Here is a 22411-nt window from a genome sequence, read left to right as displayed (position 1 = left end):
CCAATGAATTCCTCCTGAGTCTGTTTCACATCTAATCATATCACTCTGCAGTCAAGAAGTGCCGCCTATATTGCTGATTTCTAATCAAATTAGCTCAAATTGATACCTTGCACCGTAAAGAAGTTACTGCTTGCTTACTGCAGACAGTCCTAAACGACTTTAGCTTGTAATAAAATCATTTAAAATCAATATTTCATGTGGAGTGATGAATGTCTTTGGTAAGCAGCAGTGTAATAAGCGAGATCATGTACAGCGAGCCGGCCATTATTGCAAAATAAGCCCTCTGCTTTGCATCAGCTCTGCTTACATAACACATAAAGAACTCTGCTAGCCAAAAAGGTCAGTGTTAAGGTTGGTACTTGTGATGACTCAAAAAATGTTTTCATACCTGGTACTTGGTATTTGTACGTCTTTCTGTTATTGTTTACACGTTGTACAGATGGATGAAGTCAAGTGTCGTCACTAGATAGAATAAAGTTATTTGAGCAAAGGTTAAATGAGAGGTTGTTATTTCCTCGGTTACCTTGACAACTTCATATGTGTGTGTGTGTGTGTGTGTGTGTGTGAGTCTACTGTATGAGTGTGTGAGTGTCAGGGCAAAAGGGGATTGTGCTAAAAAAAAAAGTGAGCATTTTGTGCGCTGTGCTGGCCTTGACGACTCATTAAGAACACACAAACTCAAACACACACACTTACACACACTCACACACACTCAGATACAGACCCTGTGCCTTCCAATATGTCCGTTTAGACAGTATCCTTGGCTGCGGCTGCGGGTTTTAAGTGTGTCTGTGGCCCACTGCCCAGCACTTTAAACTGGGATAGCTGGCACACACTCTGTCTGGACACAAACACACACACACACACACACACACACACACACAAAACACGCTCACTTTGACACATACGCACACATTCTCTGTTTCTTCCTCTCGCTTTCTGTCATACATACCCAAGGCTCACACACACACACACAGTGTCTCTCATTCCATATCAGGCATTGTCTGTCCTGCTGACAGAGAGAAGAGAGTGCGAGGAGCGGAGAGGAAGCTGGGAACCGAGCTTCACTCCTCACTGAAGCACATTTAACATCAAATCAAATCAAATCCCTTCCAGTGGGCTTGGCGCCTCGTAGGGAGCGACAGATGGAGAGAGAGAACATGTTCGGGGTGTCGTGGCGTCTCAGCAGGCCGGGGAGCATACGACGGACTCGCAACACGATGGGTTTGAATGTGGCTCACGGCCTTCACCGGGCATCTTCTCTCTCCTCCTTCTACTTTTTGTCGTATTTTGGGAGACAGCAGTAAAGTATTCAAGGCTGCGAGCCAAGCTGTCGTAGGGCAAAGGGATCGCATACAGCCCAGTAAAGCACAGGCTGTCACCGAGTGTTTCTGTACAAGACAAAAAGTTCATAGCGATCGGAAGTGCGAACTTTTATCTGCTGAAGAATTGTGAATGGGACTAAGTCTCTAGTGACAGCTAAAACGCTGCCGATCTGATGAATTAACTGACGTGCCGAACTCGTAATCCACAATCCACACAGCTGTAGTCTTAATCTGTTTACCCTCCCTCTCTCTCTGTCTCTCTCACACACACACACACTAGACTGTCGACTTTTATTAATCCCATTCATCAGACATGTTGTTGTCTTTCGGTCTTGTTTCAGCATTGTTAGTTTCAACTCCCTTGATGCAGAGAGGGAGAGTTGGAGGTCGAGAGAGAGAGAGAGAGAGAGATAAGGGCTGATAGAGAAACACCAGTGGCAGTCAGTCACCTTGTTCATTGTGCCAGCAGGAGACAACTGGATTTTAATAGCTAACCCACTGAAACGTAGACACACTGTCAAATATACAACATGTCCTGTATATAAAGACCTATAAAAATATACAGGTCATCTTCCTGATATTGAGTTGCAGCCCCTTTTGCACAATCCACATCTGTTTTCTCAAAGCTTCAAAGTGCTTCTCTGACTCGTCTGCTTCTCTTTATCTCCATCTCCTCCTTTGTGATTGGTAGAATTGTAATAAGGGAAATCAGCAAGGGATAATGGCTTTTACCTGGATTCACCTCCTGCATTGTGAACATGTTTGTGTGAATTTGCGCCCCCTCAAAAATATTATTAGCAATTGGATCATAAATTGGTTATCTGAAGACCTTTGCTTCCAAAATAGTCCCATTTGTGATGATATGATCTGTTTTTTCCCCGAAATTGATATAGTATTATTAAATGCAACCCTTTATACGCAGTACAAATAGATAAAAACCCTTATGTGAAATCACCTTGAAGCCTCAGTCGGACTGTCATGAGGCTTTCTCTTGTCTCGTCTAGCGCTGAGTGTGAACACAGCTAGTTTGGTTACAGGTCATGTGGAATAAGAGTGAATGAGCCGCCTCAGCTGATTGTTAAGCAGGATTTGAGCCTAGTCAGTGGAGGGAGATGGAGAGAGAGGGAGGGAGGGAGGGAGGGAGGAAAAGAGTTATATTTCATCAACAAGCAGGACTTTCATAATAACACTGTTCTCATTAAACGATAAAGGTCACAGTGTGTGTGTGTGTGTGTGTGTGTGTGTGTGTGTAGGTGTGCTTGTGTGTGTGTGTGTGTGTGTGTGTGTGTGGGTGGGGAGGGGTGGCTGTGGGTATGTGTGTGTGTGCAGCAGGGAGTAAATGAATTTCTTACCTGGGGTATTCCTGGTCATGGTGTGGGATCTAAATAGAACGTCACACTGTGTACACACACACACAGTGTGACGTTGTGTGTGTGTGTGTGACTAACTACTTCGCTATATGTTAGTGCTCACTTCAGCCTCCTCATTATATGACACAGATGTGGATGGATGAATGGATGTAAGGAATGTTGGATGAATGGATGACTGTGATTGGCTGGATGGACGTACAGTGCAACAGGTATCGCCAGATGATGGATGCACTGTGCGGAGGGATGATTGGCTATTGAGTGGAGAGAAGAAGAGAGAAGAAGTGAAAGGGGCTGAAGCGAAGCAGGAAGCAGCGTTCTGATTGGCTATTGAACGAAGGGACAGAGGGAAGGAAGGAGAGAAAGGAGCAGATGGAGAGAAGGTGGGAGGAATGAGCCAAGGGATGATACAGTGATTGCCTATTCAGTGTCCAGGCGGAGATGTAGAGCAGGCACACAGATAGAGAGTCTGTCATTAGGCTATAAAGACAGAAACACACACACACACACACACCAAAGTTGTCATCATAAACTGAAACCAAGGCAAAAACTAGGTGTTCAAAATCATAAACTGAAAACTAAAACTATTGTGTCTACTTATACTAAAACTAAATTGAAATCGAAAGCTAGATAAACATATAAACTAATGAAAAATCCAAAATCCTGACACACACAATCACGCACACACATATACATGCGTATACTAGTTTATAATCACTCCTTCCCTCACAAAGAAACTGTTGCATGCCCTCTCACTGTGTGTGTATGTGTGTGTGTGTGTGTGTGTCCAACAGAGTTTAGAGATTTTAAAGGTCACTCTGACGAGGGGGGAGGGGTCCGATTGCCCCTGCAGACATAATACCAGCCCTCCTCCTCCTCATCCATTTTACAGAGTTAATTGGAGGGAAATCCGTCAAAGTATTTTTCCATCAAGCAACAGAAACAGCTGCGCTATCTGTGGCAGGATGACATCATCAGTATTAACGTGCTTGGTGTCATGCAGAATCATTTATATTTATATTTGACTTTTTTCAGGAGTTGATTAAGGCTGGTTGACAATTTAGCATAAATGACTGGGAGGACAGGACGCTCTCTGTCTATTTCTTTTGTACCTGTGTGTGTGTGTGTGTGTGTGTGTGTGTTTATGTGTCGGGGATGGGGTTTCCTGAATTCGTACCCTCTAAGGAACTTAAAGCACATAAAATTGGCCAGGATTCCTCTCAGTGTTGCTCTTTCTCCCCATTTCTCTCTCTCTCTCTCTCTCTCTCTCTCTCTCTCTCTCTCTCTCTCTCTCTCTCTTCCTGTTTCTCTCTCACACTCTTCCTCTTTTTCTCTTCCTCTTCCTCTCTGTTTTTCCTCTCTGTCTCTGTGCAGTTGAGCAGGCAGTGTGTGATATTTTAGATGTTTTCCTTTTCACATAGTGACATAGAAAAGATACAGAGAGGATAGTACATAGAAAAGAATCAAGAGACTAATAGAGAGATAAATAAAGAGGGAGAGCCAGTCGTAGGTCACGCCCTTTGACCTTTGCTCTGCCAGTAATCAGATGCCCGCTACGAGAGAAAGAGAAGGAAGAGAGTATGACATCATAGGAAGCAGTGATTGTTTATCCTTTTAGTATGAAATCCATACAAGGCAGTAAGGTAGAATTAAAGTTAAAATTTAAGACTATTTTAAGAGCTTATTGATGGCAGTTAGAATGAAATACAGGATCAATTTGGAAAATATAGGTCATATTTCTCCCCTGATTTTGCCTCACCGCACCAAAAAAATACATTTTTAAAACCACTAGAACTGAATTTAAGTCTTGCAATGTCATTTTAAGGCATTGAGTTCAAGTAATATAATTTAAGACACTTTGAGACTTATTCAGGACGTGTTTGGTTTCAGCATCTGAAATATATATTCCGTTATGTTTTATTTATTCATCCAGGGACGGTTTGCTTAGCATGAATGCTCTTTTTCAGCAACACCCTGTTTCACATTCATACATATCTATATTTTTGTTCAGGTTATTATACGATTTATACGCTTTTATGCACCTTTAGCTCAACTCCCACTTGCAAGGATCATGCCAGAATGGAGAGCTGGAACTATGTGTTTGTGCCTGTGTTTGGAGAATGTCATCAAGCTGCATTATTTTGGGGCTGGTGGTCAGCCAGAGGTCAGAGAAGCAGGCTGGTGAGACCGACCTGGAGAACGAGGGCAGGCAACACTCTCCCAGGTGGGAATGTGCTGAACTGGATGAAAGTGAAGCAGAGCGTTGCTTGCATATGTGTGTATATGTGTGTGTGTGTGTGTGTGTGTGTGTGTGGTCGCACTGCAGCTTCTGGTCCCACACACGCTTCCCCTGGATAGAGCCCTTTAGTCCAGAAGGAAACCTGATATGCACATATAAACACACTCATACACACACACACACACACACACACATAAATCAATACAGACAAATATATGGGACAAATATAGATACACACTTGCCACATGTTCTCATATGCACACACACACACACACACACACATTGGTGACAGATGAAACTGACTTAACACAACTGAAGACAGTAAAGCTCAGGTCACTCTCAGAGGTGAGAGAGGGAGGAGTGGAGAGAGATAGAGAGAGGGAGAACAGATCGAGAGTTACAAAAGGAAGGAGGAGATCGCTGATTGAAAGAGAGAAGGAGGGACAGGGTGAGAAAGGAGATAGGGAGGAGGGGAAAACAAAAATAGAGAGATTGAGATGGGGGGTGATAGGAGAGTGAAGGACAGTGCGATAGGCGATAAAGGCAGAGGTGAGGACGATGTAGCGAGGGAACAGAGTGGATAGGTATTAAATAAGAGGAATAAAAGGAGAGAGAGAGGAGCGGAAAGAAAGAGAGAAGGAGGGAAGGAAGGAGGGAGAAACGTGATGCCAGCGGAGGACGAAACAGAGAAGAGCAAAAGAAACACGGCGATGAGGACAGAGGGATGGAGAGGCGGAGGAGATAAAAGAGCAGCGTAGAGGGACGAGGGCAGATGGAGGTCAGATAGATTAGACCGACAACAATATGATGGAGAGATGAGGATGGAGGGATGGTTAGAAAGAAAGAAAGCACTGAACAGGATAACTAGATGAGGACGGAGAGGTGGCAGCCTGAGGGAAAAGGATGATGATGATCCGCTGTGTCATTTACAACTGTAACAACTGGAGTGCACCGACGGACATGAACAACACAGACAGACAGGAGACCAGGTGCAGCTGTGCCATATACAGTATACATGTACAGGTTCACAGGTCAACACTGGACACAATGGAGGAGGGTTAGAGTTTAGGATTTCTACTGGTTTCGGGGGAAGATAATGGGATCAGAGAGAGTGAGCTGGGGGAGAGGGCTCCATGATTTGTCTTGGTACAGACAGATGGAAAGGAGAGAAAGGAGGGAGAAAAGGAAAGAAAACATAGATTGAGAGGTAAGGAAAAGGAAGAAACCATGGAGCGAAAGGAGAGTAGGAAAAGTGGAAAAGGATGGAAGAGGATAGTGACAGCAGGAAAGAAAGAAAGAAACAAAGAAGAAGTTTCCCTATGTTTCCATTGTCATCCTATAGTCCATATACAGTATATAAACTATTATCACTCTATGTAAGTTCAGGACCAATCAATCAGGCAGCGATCACAGCATCCTATGTTCCTGACTCACCCTGTCTCTGACTTCAGAGGGTCAAGGAGCCTTTTGTAAGCCTCCAGTTACTCATCTGTTACTTCTCCTTGAACTGCATTTCGCCAGGAAGCAATGTTCGTGAAGTCACCACTTTGCTGGAGTTTTTGTTGCCATCATTAGCTTATTGAACGTTTCTAAAAGGAAGTGAGGTGAGCGCAGCACCTTGGTGACTTCTTTCAAGAAATGAAATGGGTTTGTGTTGAGGACAGACCGCTTGCACTGGGCAACTCCCATTTGTGAATGTGTGTGAAGCATTTTTCATCTTTCATTCAGTTTGTTTGTGATGCGGGACATTCACAATCGAAACCACATATGTCATCAGTCACCAAGCATGCCAATCACATCCCAACCTCATCCCAAACTGGACTCTGCCTTGTGTTTAAACCTCTGAACCCGGAGAGTGGGCATCAAATTAACCAGCAAAATTAAAGCCCTCAAACTGCAAGGGACAGTAGCATTAGAACCCAGCTGGAAAAATAATCCGCTCACTCCATCTCTGTACATGGGATCACTGCTATCATGGTGTTATCCACTGTCTAATGTCATGTTCTAGCCTGGTATGCAGCAAAGAAAAAGAATAGATTAAAAAAAAGCTTTGAAAGGAAAACTTTAAAAACACAAGAACTGGTGCCATGTCATTGTGATGGGCATGGTCAGCATTCACAGACCTGAAAGACTTGCATCTTGACTTGCAATTATGAAGACTTACGGTAAGACTTGACTTGCCCTGACAGACTTGTGACTTGACTTGAGACTTGTCTCAAGATGATGATGTTTTAGACACAATTACGCCACTGGTGTGATTGGGTGAGTTTTAATCAGAGTGCTGCTGAAAAAGTGCAAGCATGCTCCATCAAAAAACAATATTGGTCATGTAATCTGTTACCAACATCTCTTCCTGATTCCTCTGCAATAAAATCATTTCTCGGTGGACCAAAGCAGGTCATGTGTTCAGTAATCACTGATTGTTAAAAACATAAGGGTAAAGTGTATCATTATCAACATCTCAATCGGTTTGCTCTGCCCTCTATTAATAACGTCTGGAGGACAAAAGTGATCTCTTGTTATCGTCATGCTATCACTGTATCCCGTGTTGATAATGTCTGGGAAACTCGAACAGATCATGCCTTAGTTATTGTAATTTCACACTCAGTGCTCTGCAATCTAATTATAATGTCTGGCTAGAATTACAGTAAGGAAAACACACACACATCCTGACACTATACTGTTTCATTGGTAAAAAAAAAAGATTTAATTTTGTATGACATAAAGACTGGTGATATAGTATTTCAGCGATGGAAATAGTGCAGCTGCTATACTGTTACATATATTGCCCTAGTTTGAATTAGCTTGTGTGATTGAGTTACACAGATGCAATACAGTGTTTACGTTGTTTTTTTTATCTCCTTGCTGACTCAGGGATTTCTGAAGCCACAGTGAGCTCCATCCTATATATCGCATTGCTAGAAATAGTTTGAAACTATTTGGACACACTAGTAGAAGATATTTTGGTGCTATCCTGTTACACTGATTGACCTTGTATGTTGTAAAAGGTTGTACCTCCTATGTTTTAATGCTTCTGTGTTGCACAGAGGGTGTATTTTCATCTTCCCGCTGACTCAGGCGTTATTGAGGCCACGGTGCGTTTCACATTTTAGGCATTTAGCGCTTATCCGGACCAACTTGTAATGAGATTCCTAAATCACCAACAGCACGAGCAACCCAAAAGAAGGAGTGCAAAGGTCGGGGTCTTCGCAATACGACTGTGAGCGAGAACGATCATGTCAGAGCAAAGTGCTTGGAAGAGAAATCGATAAGAGCTAAGGAGAGAGATGGGGGAATTTTTTATAAACTGGTTTCAAACTCGATGCTGGTAACTCATGATTTGGTGTTATATTGTTATACCTGTACAAACCCCACCGCAGCGCTTTCTGAGAATATCATTTATCGTTTCATAGTCCTTTTTATTCTGTTTAACTTCGTCTCTGCAGTTCTTAAGCGGTCATTCAGTGAGTCTAAATGTCAAGTGTCTCGCTGAAGGTTTGTCCTCATCGCAGTCTGATGACATTAAAATGGACTTTGAACCGCGGCCCTCCGCACAGACCGCAGAGCTGTGCAGTCGGTGTTGTTGTTGCATCCTTCCCGACTCTTTGGGCTTTGTGGTGACACATCAGCGGGGAATTCAGACGATGCTTTTATGAATCATTCTCTTCACATACGGAATAAACGGATCAAAGGGAAGATAGGCCAGCCTCAAATCTCAAAATGCTCTCATCCCTCTGACTGTGCTCTCTTATCTCTCCTGCTCCTCATCTCCCTCTTCCCTCCATCCCATCCTCACCTCCACTCTAAATTATAGTTTTTTTGACATTTTAAAGGTGCTATGTGTAGCATTTGTAAACATTAATATATTAGTTGTGATACCTTGGTATAATTGTTAGTGCTGGTGCTTCTCAAAATCAAGATTCATCATTTCCACATTTGGTTTTACACATGATAAACATGTTCCAGGTATTTTTTCCGTTCCTTCCACCTTCTGCCCTTGCTAGAAGCTCTGAAAGCTTTAGCCACCGAGCGCTGCTCCTCCTCAGAACTCATCGATACTAACCTCCTGGCTTCTCCCCTCCTCTGTCCCCCTGCAGGCGGATGCTAAGATGGTGTGTGATGTGGTCAGTCGCATGGAAGACACGGAGCCCTACTCCCCCGAGCTGCTCTCCGCCATGATGCGCCTGTGGTCCGACTCGGGCATCCAGGAGTGCTTCAGCCGCGCCCGCGAGTACCAGCTCAACGACTCCGCGCAGTAGTACGTCTCTGTGGTGTTTCAGGTGTCTGTGTGTGTGTGTGTGTGTGTGTGTGTGTTGTCTGCAGTGATATAGTAATAGATATGAAGGTGAGGGAATTATGACCTCCAACTGGTGATCATCATTAAACAAACAACCACACTATCAAACAATAATCTATCAGAAAAGCATTGATTTAGCCTGTTTTCTGTTAAAATAAGCTATCCTCCTCATATAACTTACATTATTTTTTTGATACTACTTAGTATTATGTAAACTATGAATGTATGACAGAGATTCATGTCAACATAAAAAGGTGGGTAAACCTTGTTCTAGAAATAAAATGGTGGGTAAACAGAGTTTAAGTGCGTGGTTCGGAGCATGTGTGGATGTGGAGTAGAGTGTGTAAAAGGAAAGTAGGGTGTGTGTATGTGTATGTGTTTGTATGCCAACCCCAGAAGCACCAATTCACTGACTCAGCGCAATAGTAAGTGTGTGTGTGTGTGTGTGTGTGTGTGTGTATCCCCACTGCCTCGCTGAGTCCAGAGTTTCTCGATCCAAATCAATACAACAGTCATTAGCCCCCCCCCTCTTCCCCTTTCCCACACACACACCAATAGCTGGATTTATTTATAATCTTGTGACTGCAATCATACACTAGCTATTATGACACACAGTCAATCACCATTAAAAGCACCGCAGGCCAGATTTATACTGAGTGCATGTGTGTGGGGGGTGGGGGGGGGGGAGACAGCAAGAAACACAGGGAGAGAGAGTGAGAGAGGCAGGGAGAGTTTGTTGGGGGGTGGGGTGGGGGGGTTGAATGGGCGGGCAAATAAAGAGAGAGAGCATGATGGACTGGACTGCATTGGAGTTATTACCCTGGAGTGCCATGTTTGTGGGTGTAGCCGAGTTGAATTGTGCGCCATACATCCAGTGGAATTACAGAGAGGGACATAAAGAAAAATTGAAACAGACTGATGGAGAGAGTCGTTCATTTGCATTGCTGTGAGTGCTACACACACTATATACCAATCTTACTGGGTGAGGGATGTAATGGAGGGTTTAACTTTTTATATAGGGGATACAATTTACCCGCTTTTTTAGGCTGACATGAATCTCTCTGATGTAAAATTCATAGTATACATCACAGTAAATAGTGTCAAACTGATGTAACCCAGAAGATAATAGAGCCTTTAAAAGAAATAAATGGACATATAACTGATTTGTCTTTGTACTGGTTGCCATATGTTGATCACCAGCCGGAAGTCATACAGCAGTTTGCCACCTTTTTATTTCCCACTACATCACCTGGGCACAGTTAACAGTCTCTCTTAATGCCTGTCAGCATTGCAGTTTGACATTCTTACCATTTTGAAATCTGCTGACAGCACAGGCAGCAGGATGTGTTAGATATCCCTAACATCACAACAGGCTAAAATGAATACAAAGCAGATCTATAGATGAGTGTCACAACAAATGCATGATTTGGATGGAAACCCACAAGTGAGGTGTAGCGTGCCATGTTTTCCTGCCGAGTCCAGCCTCTATGTGAGTAGGCCTATAGAGGCACAGTTAATACAGACAGAGAGGCAGATAAAGCAGCAGAAAAGGGAGAAGAGAGAGACAGAGAAGAGGCAGAGTCAGAACTGAGAGAAAGGGAAGTGAGAGACAAAGACTGGGAATTGAAAGAAAGAGACAGACAAATAAAACATATCAAAATGATTAAATGATACAAAATGGGAGACAGATGAGATTGAAGAAAGTAAGGAAGAGAGCAAGCGGGTTAGACGGGAGGAAAAAAATGGTGAGAGGAAGACAGAAAAAAACTGAGAGACAGAGTGAGTGAGGCAGCCATCTATCCTGGGGGGGAGGGGCTTAGAAAACATATTCCTATCAACATTTACATGTACTCAATTAACTCGAACAACAACATCCGCTCTGCGTGTGTGTGTGTGTGTGTGTGTGAGAGAGAGAGTGAGTGTAAGTGTGTGTGTGTGTGTCTGTTTGTGTGTCCGTGTTAAATGTCACAACATTAAAGATTGATGCGTACTTCCTATTATGTTGTGGCCTGCGGAGCGGAACAGGCCAACCGACCAATGAACTGATAGGACAGATGTCACATGATCAGGCCACATCTAGTGTGTATTATTGTGTGTGTGTGTGTGTGTGTGTGTGTGTAGAAAGATGATGAAATTTCTCCTAAGTTAAGGTGTTTTGTCAGTCTTTGCTTTGAAATGTTTTATAGTTAGACTTAGGTTAAGGTTAGGTTAAAGGTTCGGCATTTAGTGGAGAGCCTTACGGTTAGTGTAAAGGCTAGGAAATGAATGTAAGGGTGTGTGTGTGTGTGTGTGTGTGTGTGTGTGTGTGTGTGTGATGTGTGTGTGTGTGTGTGTGTGTGTGTGTGTGTGTGCATGTGTGTGTGAGTGAGCGCACACGCATGTAATGTGTGTTTTATTGCACAGAAAGCAGATAGTTCCATTCTAAGAGTAGCATGTAGCGCCTGAAGCCTCTCTCTCTTTCTCTCTCTCTCTCTCTCTCTCTCTCTCTCTCTACAAATGCCCTGCATGTACTGACCTATTTACCACAATACATATACACTCTGCATCTGCTATTTACATCCCTTGCCTCTGTAACATGCTGGTAAGAACACACACACACACACACACACACACACACACACACGTCCTCCATCAAGAAAATAAATGCATGGCTATAGAAAGATGCAGGAGTTTGCGCACGCTCACACACGCACACACACACAAATTCACACCCTGTATGAACACATATACGCCATGACATCACCCGTAGTATGTAGCTATAGACCTACTGTATATTGGACAAGAGCATGGCATCCATTTTGGTTTATTACCTTGAAAGGATGCAGTGTTAAATACACACAGAGGAAGGGCATAGTACCTACTAATAGCAGGTATTTTGAGCATACTAGTTTTGAACTGATTGAAGTTTAATGGCAGTCAAATGTCAAAATAGCATAACTGCATTCTAGACTACAGATATTGATTTTGCATTGTGCATTACGTTAGATGATTGAACATTATTGAGCGTTCTACCAGGAAATAGTGGGTGCTACTGCGGCTGTAGAGTTTAATAGACACACACAGTCTGTCATGGTACTGGCAGAGTACAGTTAAGTTATTCATTTTTACCATTTTATAGACTGTTGACAACATAATATTTAAAAGTCAACATGCCTCACATCATGACAGGCGAGCATTAATACAAAGTAGATGTTGTCATCTGGTCAATGTGGCTTTGATTTAAAAATACATGCCTTGGGAATTTAGAGTGTGTACGCTGCTGGTGTGATACTTACTATAGTCTACTGGAAACCCCTATATGGCCTATATGAAACCCAGCAATGTTGTTTCCTATGAACTTTTATGATTAAAATGTCATCTATAGGCTTAGCAGATGAGATTAAGCTTGGTTGCTAAGAGTTGCATGTTGGTCAATTTGAGTAATTAGCATAATGAGCTAATTAATCGCCAAAAACTGGAAATGGCTATAATTTTGCTTCTAGTTAACTTAGAAAGGTGATCTAAGAGTCTAAGTCCATGTTTGTGATGTCCAGAAATTAATATTAATATATTAATACTAATATATTTGAGTTGTCAAAACAGGACATACATGGATATACTTGCATATATACTGTATGTATACTGTATGGGGAAAACAGCCATGGCCGACTATTATAATTTGTGGCCCTTGACTGATGGTTTTACAGCCATAGTAAGCCAGATGCCAATGTAATATGCTAATGTATGGTCATTGCACTGGTGTTAATTAGTGATCAATGTGACTGAACTACAACATGGCACCCACCTACCTGCCTGCCTATCTCTCTCTCTCTCTCACTCTCTCTCTCTGTCTCTGTCAGTACCTGCCTCACCTCTGCCTGGATTCTTTAGTCTCTCCCCACACTCAACACACACACACACACACACACACACACCTTCCATTCACTTGCTTCTCTTATATCCTGGATATTGGCATTGGGCACAGTTCCTATTCCACTGCCAGGCTCCCTGCCAACTCTCTCTCTCTCTCTCTCTCTCTCTCTCTCTCTCATTGGCATCAACCCATGGTTTTATCAGCACTAGCCCATTAGATGATGTTAATCACTAGTCAATGCAATCGTTAATTTCACACATTTACAATACTGTAGGCTACTGAAAACGTGTGTTGTGTGTGAAAGACGGAGGGACAGACATTTTATGTGTGTGTGTGTGTGTGTGCGCGTGTGTGTGTGTGTGTGAGTGCGTGTGTATGTGTTGACAAGGAATGTTGACAGAGTGATGTTGAATATCACAGCCGGTCAGCAGAACTCTGTTGCTTTCAATACTGGAAACACACACACACACACACACACACACACATACACACATCGCCATTATCATCTCAACAACTTTCTCTCAAATTCCTCTTTCTTTTGTCTCTCACACACTCTCAGTGATGTTCCATAATATTGTACATCAGCAAGTGACACACACTCTCAGTCGGCTCTCGGTTGCCCCATGAAGAGCGATATCAGGATGAGGAGCAAGACAAACGCAGCAGTTTATGGACTGTGTGCCATCTGAACAGACGGGTCACACAAGCAGTCACCAGTCATCGGCCTGTCCTGACGTGATTAAGGGCGATTCCCCATTGCTGTGTGTGTTGTATCTCCTGCCCCACCTTCAGGGAACATTAGCGTTTGTGGTAGTGCTAGTTCGTGTCAAAAAACATTTCTCTGAGAAGTAACTGCAGGGTGGAAGCAGACAGTTTGTACTTTGAGAGAGTTCCACCTCTCCTGGTAGTCGACGTCATGATCGTCAGTCACATCCATAAGACCCAACAGTGACGGGCAGTTGGACTGAGCTTTCCTTTTCTGTCAAATGTCCAATGGCAGCCCACTTGTTTTTTCAAGTTTTTTGGCAAAATTGACAAGAAAGAGACAGAGAGAGAGAGAAGACAGAGAGATCTCATTAGTCAAATATAATTGCGACATTCAAAAGCTTCCTAGCAGACAGCTCCAAAGAGTACACAGCCAGCATTTTATAATGCCTGGCACATAGAAGAAGGAACTAACTTGTGCACACTTAGACCAATGTATGTCATCTACTAACCATAAGATCCTAGTGGCCCATCTGGCTACCCACAACGTCCTGTGTTTGGATCCGGCCTGGGTCATCCCTGTCTCTCTACTGTAAACTGCTCAATAAAGCAAAAAATCATATGATGAATATTGATTTATCATCTCATTAATACCTACCACTGTATCATGAGCCAATGGCTTACAAACCAGCGGCAGCCAAATCTTCAAAGTCAAAGAAAGATAGAGCTCATTTACCCTGAGAAAAAGAATGAAAACTATTGAAATTGAACAGAAAACCATTGAGCTATGTGTGTATGATATCTAGCTCTCCCGATGGTGAGACCCACTCAGACTTTCTCTCTTTCTGCCGGTCTTCTTCTCAGCCTTTCAGCCTCCCAGACCAGACCAGAGAGACTGTAAATCTATCGCTCTGTCCATCACTCTCATCAATCTCTCTCTCCTTCTCCTCCAAACCCTCAAATCCTGGAATTACCCCTCTCAATGTCCAATCGATGTCAAGCCCCCCCCCTCTTTCTCTCTCTCTCTCTCTCTCCCCCTCCCTCTCCCTCCCATTTCCTCTCTCCCTATCTACTCACTTCCCAAACCCCAAACTCTCACCCAGATTCCTTTCTCTATCCAATCAATATTTTAGCTTTATCACTGAACCACTGTGTGTGTGTGTGTGTGTGTGCGTGTGTGTGTGTGTGTACAGTACGTGCCAACTACTTCTTGCTGCCCTCAGCCCAATAACTCTCCTCTCTCTCTCGCTCTCTTTCTCTCCTCTCTCTCATTCTCTTGGAAGCCACTCAGCATCCATTTAGATGCACCGCTGCAACGCTCTCGCCAATCCATAACAACTTTACATCCATTTGTCTGGACGGATGGATGTGCGCATGCTCGTCTCCTCTGCGCAATGGTCTTTCCACTCGGCTCTCTCTCTGTCAAGCCACCTCCGTTGGCTCAGAATACCAACGCTGCCTCGATGGCCGTGGCGTGGAAAAATAATTGGCGTGGCATGCCCAGACCTCTGTCTCCACTTGCTTTCAAAACTGAGGCTGTCTATCAGAGAGGGATGTAGGTGAATAGAAAATGCAGCTGTAGCTCTTCTTCTTCTTGCTGTTTGTTAGACTGTACTTCAATAGGGAGCATCCAGGTTCGAGCATCCAGGTTCAAGACCCCGTGTGAGCCTGGATCCACCCTGCCAAAGTGTCCTTGAGCAAGACCCTGATTCCCTACCAGCTCCATGGGCGCTGCTCTGTAGCTGACCTCTGACCTCTGACCTCCCAGTGGGTGGCGGGGAAGAGGAAAGGGAATTTCCCCGCTGGGATCAATAAAGAAGCACGTTTATTATCATTATTGGTGGCAGTAATCCAGCGGGTGGGTGTCATCTTCTGCACATTATCCAGTGTTTGCTGTTGCACCCACCTGGGCCGTATCATTAGGTTTACACTCTGATGCTTACAGCACCGCAAGTGCATCCATGTGAAGTCATCAAACCCCTAACTGAGGCAGTGTGTTATTGCCAAGCTCTCCCCATTGGACAGGGCAAGCATTATTTTGCCTTTGGATAATTACTACATCAGTTCACATCAGTAGGCAAACACCGGTGACTTACACACTGCTCTAACACTCTGTCCTTGGTGTGTGTGTGTGTGCGTGTGTGTGTGTGTGTGCGCAGCTACCTAGACAGCCTAGATCGGATTGGTGCGGCAGACTACCAGCCGACAGAGCAGGACATCCTGAGGACCCGAGTGAAGACCACTGGCATCGTTGAGACACACTTCACCTTCAAAAACCTCCACTTCAGGTCAGTATAAACACACACCCACCCACATACACACACATTTTTGACTTGCTAATTTCAGATCCTGCCTTGTGTTTTTTTTATTTCTTTCACTGCCACCTGTACTGCCCTTTGCTTAGCAGGGTTACTTTCATTCCATTCCAACAAAAACAAACACAAAAACTGGCAGTCGAACTGAGTCCCACCTTGTTATTAACACCTTTCCACATGGCTGATTTGTTGCAATTGCACAGAGTGGAATAGAAGGAGAGGAAAATATCATTCTCCCTCACATTTCCACCTTACAACTGCATTTAACAGCAGAGGCACATGTAATAGTTTTGGCTTCTAAATGGGGGGCGTCATCTCTATCTATCTATTTATCTATCTATCTATCTATCTATGTATCTATCTATCTATCTATCTATCTATCTATCTATCTATCTATCCATCCAACTATTCATCCATCCATCTATCAGGCCTATCTGGGTGAAACGGCAACTCCAGTCTGTAATTAATAGAATTAAACGCTTTAAACAAGTGTCTACATTTATGGTTCTCTGCCTTTTTAATCACATCTGATTCAATTACAGCAAGGAGCTGTGGGAATGATGAGAGAGAGAGAGAGAGAGAGAGAGAGAGGAGGGGCGTGTTGGGATAGTGGGAGGACGGGAAAGAGACATGAGAGAGAGAGAAAGAGAGAGGAGGTGTCTTGTTCTGACCTCTACTCTAATTACCATATTTCTGCCCCCACTCTCTGTCTATGCCTCCCTTGCATACACATACGCACACAAGTACACACGCAAACACACACATACAGAGCGGAGAGGTTAATAAACTGTAGACACCAATTATTTTTCTGGGCGGATGCACCATCGCACTTGGCAACTGATGTCTTTTTCCTCTCAGTCTCTATCTCTCTCATATCTCTCATACCAGATTTATTGTGTTGCAGCCATTGTCATATTGGGATTTTCTCTAAATGCATCACAGATACACACGCACACACGCTCATTTTTGGTGAATGACGCTCTGCTTACAGTTGAGTAGGCGGTGTACTGGGCGTGTTTGTTTTGCTGAAAAGCCTAAATATTGTTTCAGCATCGGCTATATTACTATTACTGGCAGTCATGCGACGTGTGGGAGGCGGCTGTTTCACTGTGACTGTACTGGGTGGATTAACTTACCGACCTGCTTACCCGCCGCACATGAGACTGGCTTCAGTTCACCTTGGATTCAGGCAAATTCTCATAGTGGATTTTCCTCATAATTCTAATGTTCAGAGAAACAACTTATAGCATGAAAAAGTTGTCGTATCCAACCTAACAAGGAATAATTAAGGAGCAATTTATCATGAAATGAGGTGAATTACATTTTATATTTTTAAAGTTGAAGTGAATTGATATCAAGCTCAATTAGATAGTAGAACCCGGCCAATCACAAACCCTCAGGACTGCAGGTCGTTCCAACCGGCGAAATATTGATCAGCGTGACTGAAATTTGGCTCTTTCCAGGAAATAGGCTTAGCAAGTGAATCCGGGCGAAAGCTGTGGTCCTCTATTGATTTCACCTGTGAAATCCATGCAAATCATGACGGGGAGGAGACGGGTTGAAGAAGCGTTGTTAAGCCTTGAGACAATTGAGATGTGGATTGTGCAAAGTGGGATGAAACTCAATATTAGGAAGACTCAGCGATTATGTATCTGTATTGATACGCTGGGAGGCACGGCGGTTTAAAACATTAAATTTTCAAGCGCACGTATTCCATTTCATACGCCACTGGGGATGCAAAACTGAAAGGTACTGAATTTAAGTCAGTGGGCTTTTTGCATTTCCATAGTGATAAATAAAATATGTTTTTGTGTGTTTGTTTGTGTCCGTGTGTGTGTGTGTGTGTGTTCTGCCCATCAGGCTGTTTGACGTGGGGGGTCAGAGGTCGGAGAGGAAGAAGTGGATCCACTGCTTCGAGGACGTGACGGCCATCATTTTCTGTGTGGCGCTCAGCGGATACGACCAGGTGCTGCACGAGGACGAGACCACGGTAAGGACAGACACTCATGTACTGTATATTCTCTCTCACACTCTCTCACTCTGTCTCTCACACACACACACTGTGCAGCCACGGGCAATGCGATGGGTCACACCACTGCTAAAATGACCCTTTTATACATGATTGATGCACATTTAAACAGACTTTTATACAGGTAATATCATACAAGATATATCAAAGAGTGTCACAGCTGTATTGCAGTGTATCCAAGACTCTGGCACATCCTGGATGCAGGACACCATGTGTAATAGTCGTCTAACACAGTCTATATAAAGACTGGTATACAGATATGTCCTTGTTCTTTATGTATAAAGGATGTGTAGGCTGACTTCCAACACATGGTGTCCATATAAAAGCATCTCTGGCACTCTTTAATGTAGCTTCTACATAAATAAAAGCAGAAAAGTCTGAAAATGTCTATATTTTTTATATTATATTTATACAGGAAGGTTATCACAGTGACACACAGACGCACAGACGCGCTTATCTGAACGCACACCTACTTTTCTCTCTTTGACTCTCTTCTCTGTGTATTTCTCTCTGTTTATCTCTCTCTTTGACTTCATATAATATCATTGCAGTGTTTTCGGCTTGACACTTTCCCTTCTCCAAAACACAGCATGTGAAATTCCACGGTGTTTTCTCTGGATCTCCTCCAGCTTCTTGCCCATATTGCAGTAGAAAATGTAAATAATTCAACCGTTTACACTGCTCAAGAACCGCATTCATAATACCTGTTGGACTTTGTTTAACAAAACACACACTAGAGCAGCGTTAGTTCCATTTCTAGAAAACTGTTTCCACGCTGCTGGACATTCCCTATGCAAAAATACAAGGCGCCGGTGTATATTTACGTGTTATTTTTCTCTATGCAAAACATATTCTTTGCCTGCCTGCCTTGGGATTACCAACTAAGTTGCTATCCCATTACATCTAACCAAATGACCTGATTTAAATAATGGGAAGGACATTTGCAGCAACCTACGTACAGTAGGCTGCTCTAAAGGCAAATTATACCGATTGTACATTGTGATATATGGATGGAAAAGCCCTCCATTATGTATTTGACATGCTGGTATTTACTTTGCTTCATTTAAAGGAACCTTATACTATGATGTGACTGTGTTTTCAGAGCAAATATATCTGAAGGTAATTCAGTGTTAAATACTGGTTTTAAGAAACAATATTCAACATTGAATTATGGGTAGAGAATGCATATAAAACAGGTGAGCATAGAAAAATATGGGTAAAATTAAAAATAACATAAAAAAATGGCATTACATTTTTCTGTGTATGAGAATGATAAGAGTATGGAAGAGTAGAAATTGTAAAACTTGGATAAAAGACTTCTTTTGACTAGATAGATGTATAGCTAGTGTGATAGTGTGTGATATATGGAGTAGTTCGGTGGTTCCTCAGCCACCTAAATGCCACAACCTGTTTTGCAGCTGAAAAGATGGTGACATCTAACCTAAAACAAATCAGCTGATTTGAATGCACAGTGCTCAGCACCACATTCACTGCTATTTATAAGCCTGAAGTGCATCCTCCGGGAATTGGAGGCTGGGAATCATGTTCAGTAACTGTTGTATTATGCAGATGTCATCAAGCCTCCCTCTGAGCTGAGAGCACCAGCAGAACGTCAGATGAGGGAAGGTCTTAAAGGAAGAATCCACCCCAAAATACTTCAACACTGTTAAGAAAAGCTGGTGATGTAGCTTGCATTTCTGTGGATTTTTCTGATAAGTGTTTTTCCCTCAGAATCAAAGAGCAAGAGCTTCTTTCTAGACTAGATTTTGCACCGACGTTCAACAATCACACAGGAAGAAATCCAGGCAGAGAGGCAGAGAGACCAGTTTCTACTATTGTACTACATTACATTACCAATGTTGTCCTGCAATACTAATCCCGTCCCGACAGGGTTTAAGAGTATCCGATGGTGGATATTTCCTTTAAGTCCTTACACTCTGACTGAACTCAGTGCCCTAAGATAACTAGTAAGATAAAATGACTTCATTTGTATCCTGGCCAAATGCCAAATACATATTCTTTACATATTACTTCTAATGCTTTATGTGCTAAAATATAAAGATAAACCCTATGACATGTTGTATACACAGTGGGTTTTACACGCTATCTAGTTGAGTCTATTTCCAGCACAGCTTCAGTAGGACCTAGAGTTAGCTTAATGAGCTAAATTAGCTACTAAATGAGTCAGACCAACTTACTCTCTACACATAATGCATTTTCTAACTGTACTACATGAAATCTAAAATTAGAAGAATTAGATCATTTTAGAAGTGAAATTGGTTATATTCAACTCTATAGTGTTTGTAGCCCTACAAACACAACAGCCCATTGTCTGTATTCGACATGCAGCAGTGTTAGCGCACATACACGTACAATAGCACTAGCAAAAGAATTATACATCAGCAAGGACAAGCCCATAACTCCTGTTACAGTACAGTGCAGTAAATACATGCCACAAATTACTTGCTGTACCATTTTTTGCAGTAACACCAGATTTCTTTGACTCCAACAAGCTGGAGAATGAGGGTCGACTCTCAGACTCTTGCAGTTGAAACTGAACTGACTCTTGCTATCTGTCAATTCCGCTTTTTCGACCAATGATTTTTTTTTGTCTGTGTACATAAAATAGCGGATTGGTTAAGAGGCGTACCACTTGACTACTTTACCACTTTGACGTACTCAGCTACTTAAACATGAAACCAACACAGTCTACTAAACTAACAGTCAAGTGCTCACTCACTGTGAGAAACCACCTGTGTATACTATGGAAAGATCAATGTATACATTTAAGGTAAATTGGTGCAAACTTATCACAACTTTTGCAGCATTTTCCAGATTTCTCAATTTGTGTGAATTGTGTGAATTGGATTCCAGCAACTCACACCGTGTGACCGCCAGCAAGTGCAGTGAAGTGGAAGAGATTAGAGTGAATTGCTTGGAGGAATGGAAATTGGCTGCCATGGAACCACCATAGATGGTGACATTTGCATGTTGACATCAAGTTTCGCCGACGACTCTTTAATTAGTGGCGTTGTTTTCAACATACAATCAGGTAGATAGCAGGAAAATTTGCTAGTTAGATTTTCTTTTGCTGTTTTGTCATCTGCAATACTAAACGTTTTGACTGCATAATATTGATGGGGTTTGAGGTCGAGTAATGTAACTCCATTGACCAGGTACACAAACATCTCTATGGAAACACACACACACACACACACACACACGGGCACACACACATACAAATGTATTAATTTTGCCTTGTAATTCCTTTTCTCTATTCAAGAACCGAATATTTTTCTCTGCCTCTCCCTGTCTTGTTTCTGGAAAAACTGCAAGCCTAAGGGCACACGCACACACACACACACACACACACACACACATACAATTGCTATTCTTCTCTATAATGATAACTGCTCTGGGTGAAAACTGTTTGGTTAAAGTCCTATCTGCCTGCCCCTAAAGACTTTCCTTTCAGCGCTAGGGTGTGTGTGTGTATGCGCGTGTGTGTGTGTGTGCGTGCCTCTGCATTTATGTGTCTGAGGGGGGTTAAAGGGGGTCGGACTCTTGCGTTTTCCGTTCCTGCTCTAAACTCCACCCTGCAGCATCTCTGGCTCCTTCCACTCCTCCTGTCACTCTCGCCATCGACTGTCCTCTCTAACCAATCAGCAGTCAGATCTTCTACAGAAGCTCCACCCACACGCAGGTATGAAATCTCTTGATAGGTTGATATACTCAGTGTACTGACATCATGTAGGCAAGAGTTGAAAGCAGGGCCTCTCTCTGTTTGTGAACCGGTGAACTGTCCGTGTGAGTGTGTGTGTCGTGTGTGTGTGTGTGTGTGTGTGTGTGTGTGTGTGTGTGTGTGTGTCCAACTTTGTTTTCAGTCTAGTTCATCATAAACTGTTGCATGTCCTCTGTTTCTATCTATCTATCTATCTGTCTATCTGTCTGTCTGTCTGATCACCACTATGTTATCCAAGTAAAATATTCTATCACTTAATTGTTAATCTGAACTCTATACGAGGCTGCATTGGCTGAATCTAATTCGCTACAGTTGTATGTGACTCTAACCTGATTGGTTGTTGGGGCCCATCAATCACTTGTTGTTCCCTCCCCTCTGCTGAACAAGGCAACAATGAATCAAACCTAGAGAGAGAGACTGCTTTCAACTCGTTCTTAAAGGGAAGCTCTGAGATTTTGAATGTTAGTCTGTCAATTTTCTTCACGGGCCACTTGTCACAAAGTATGGATACATTTCTGTGATGGTGTTTGAGTTAACCA

At 42.9% G+C, this 22411-nt stretch overlaps 1 protein-coding gene across 4 annotated transcripts in view; it reads left to right on the top strand.

Annotated features, from left to right (window-relative positions):
* LOC139918829 (guanine nucleotide-binding protein G(o) subunit alpha) overlaps positions 1 to 22411 on the top strand; it is an 88948-nt gene that overhangs the window by 54112 nt on the left and 12425 nt on the right. For all 4 annotated transcript variants that reach the window (XM_078282893.1, XM_078282894.1, XM_078282891.1 and 1 more), the window contains exons 4-6: positions 9029 to 9189; positions 15946 to 16074; positions 17962 to 18091. In XM_078282893.1, the coding sequence (XP_078139019.1) occupies positions 9029 to 9189; positions 15946 to 16074; positions 17962 to 18091 (420 nt within the window). The remainder of the gene's footprint in view (positions 1 to 9028; positions 9190 to 15945; positions 16075 to 17961; positions 18092 to 22411) is intronic.

Source organism: Centroberyx gerrardi, chromosome 4 (assembly GCF_048128805.1).
Source record: "Centroberyx gerrardi isolate f3 chromosome 4, fCenGer3.hap1.cur.20231027, whole genome shotgun sequence".
NCBI lineage: Eukaryota > Metazoa > Chordata > Actinopteri > Beryciformes > Berycidae > Centroberyx > Centroberyx gerrardi.
Note: the sequence above shows the minus strand (reverse complement) of the source record. Positions and strands in the feature narration are given on the sequence as shown.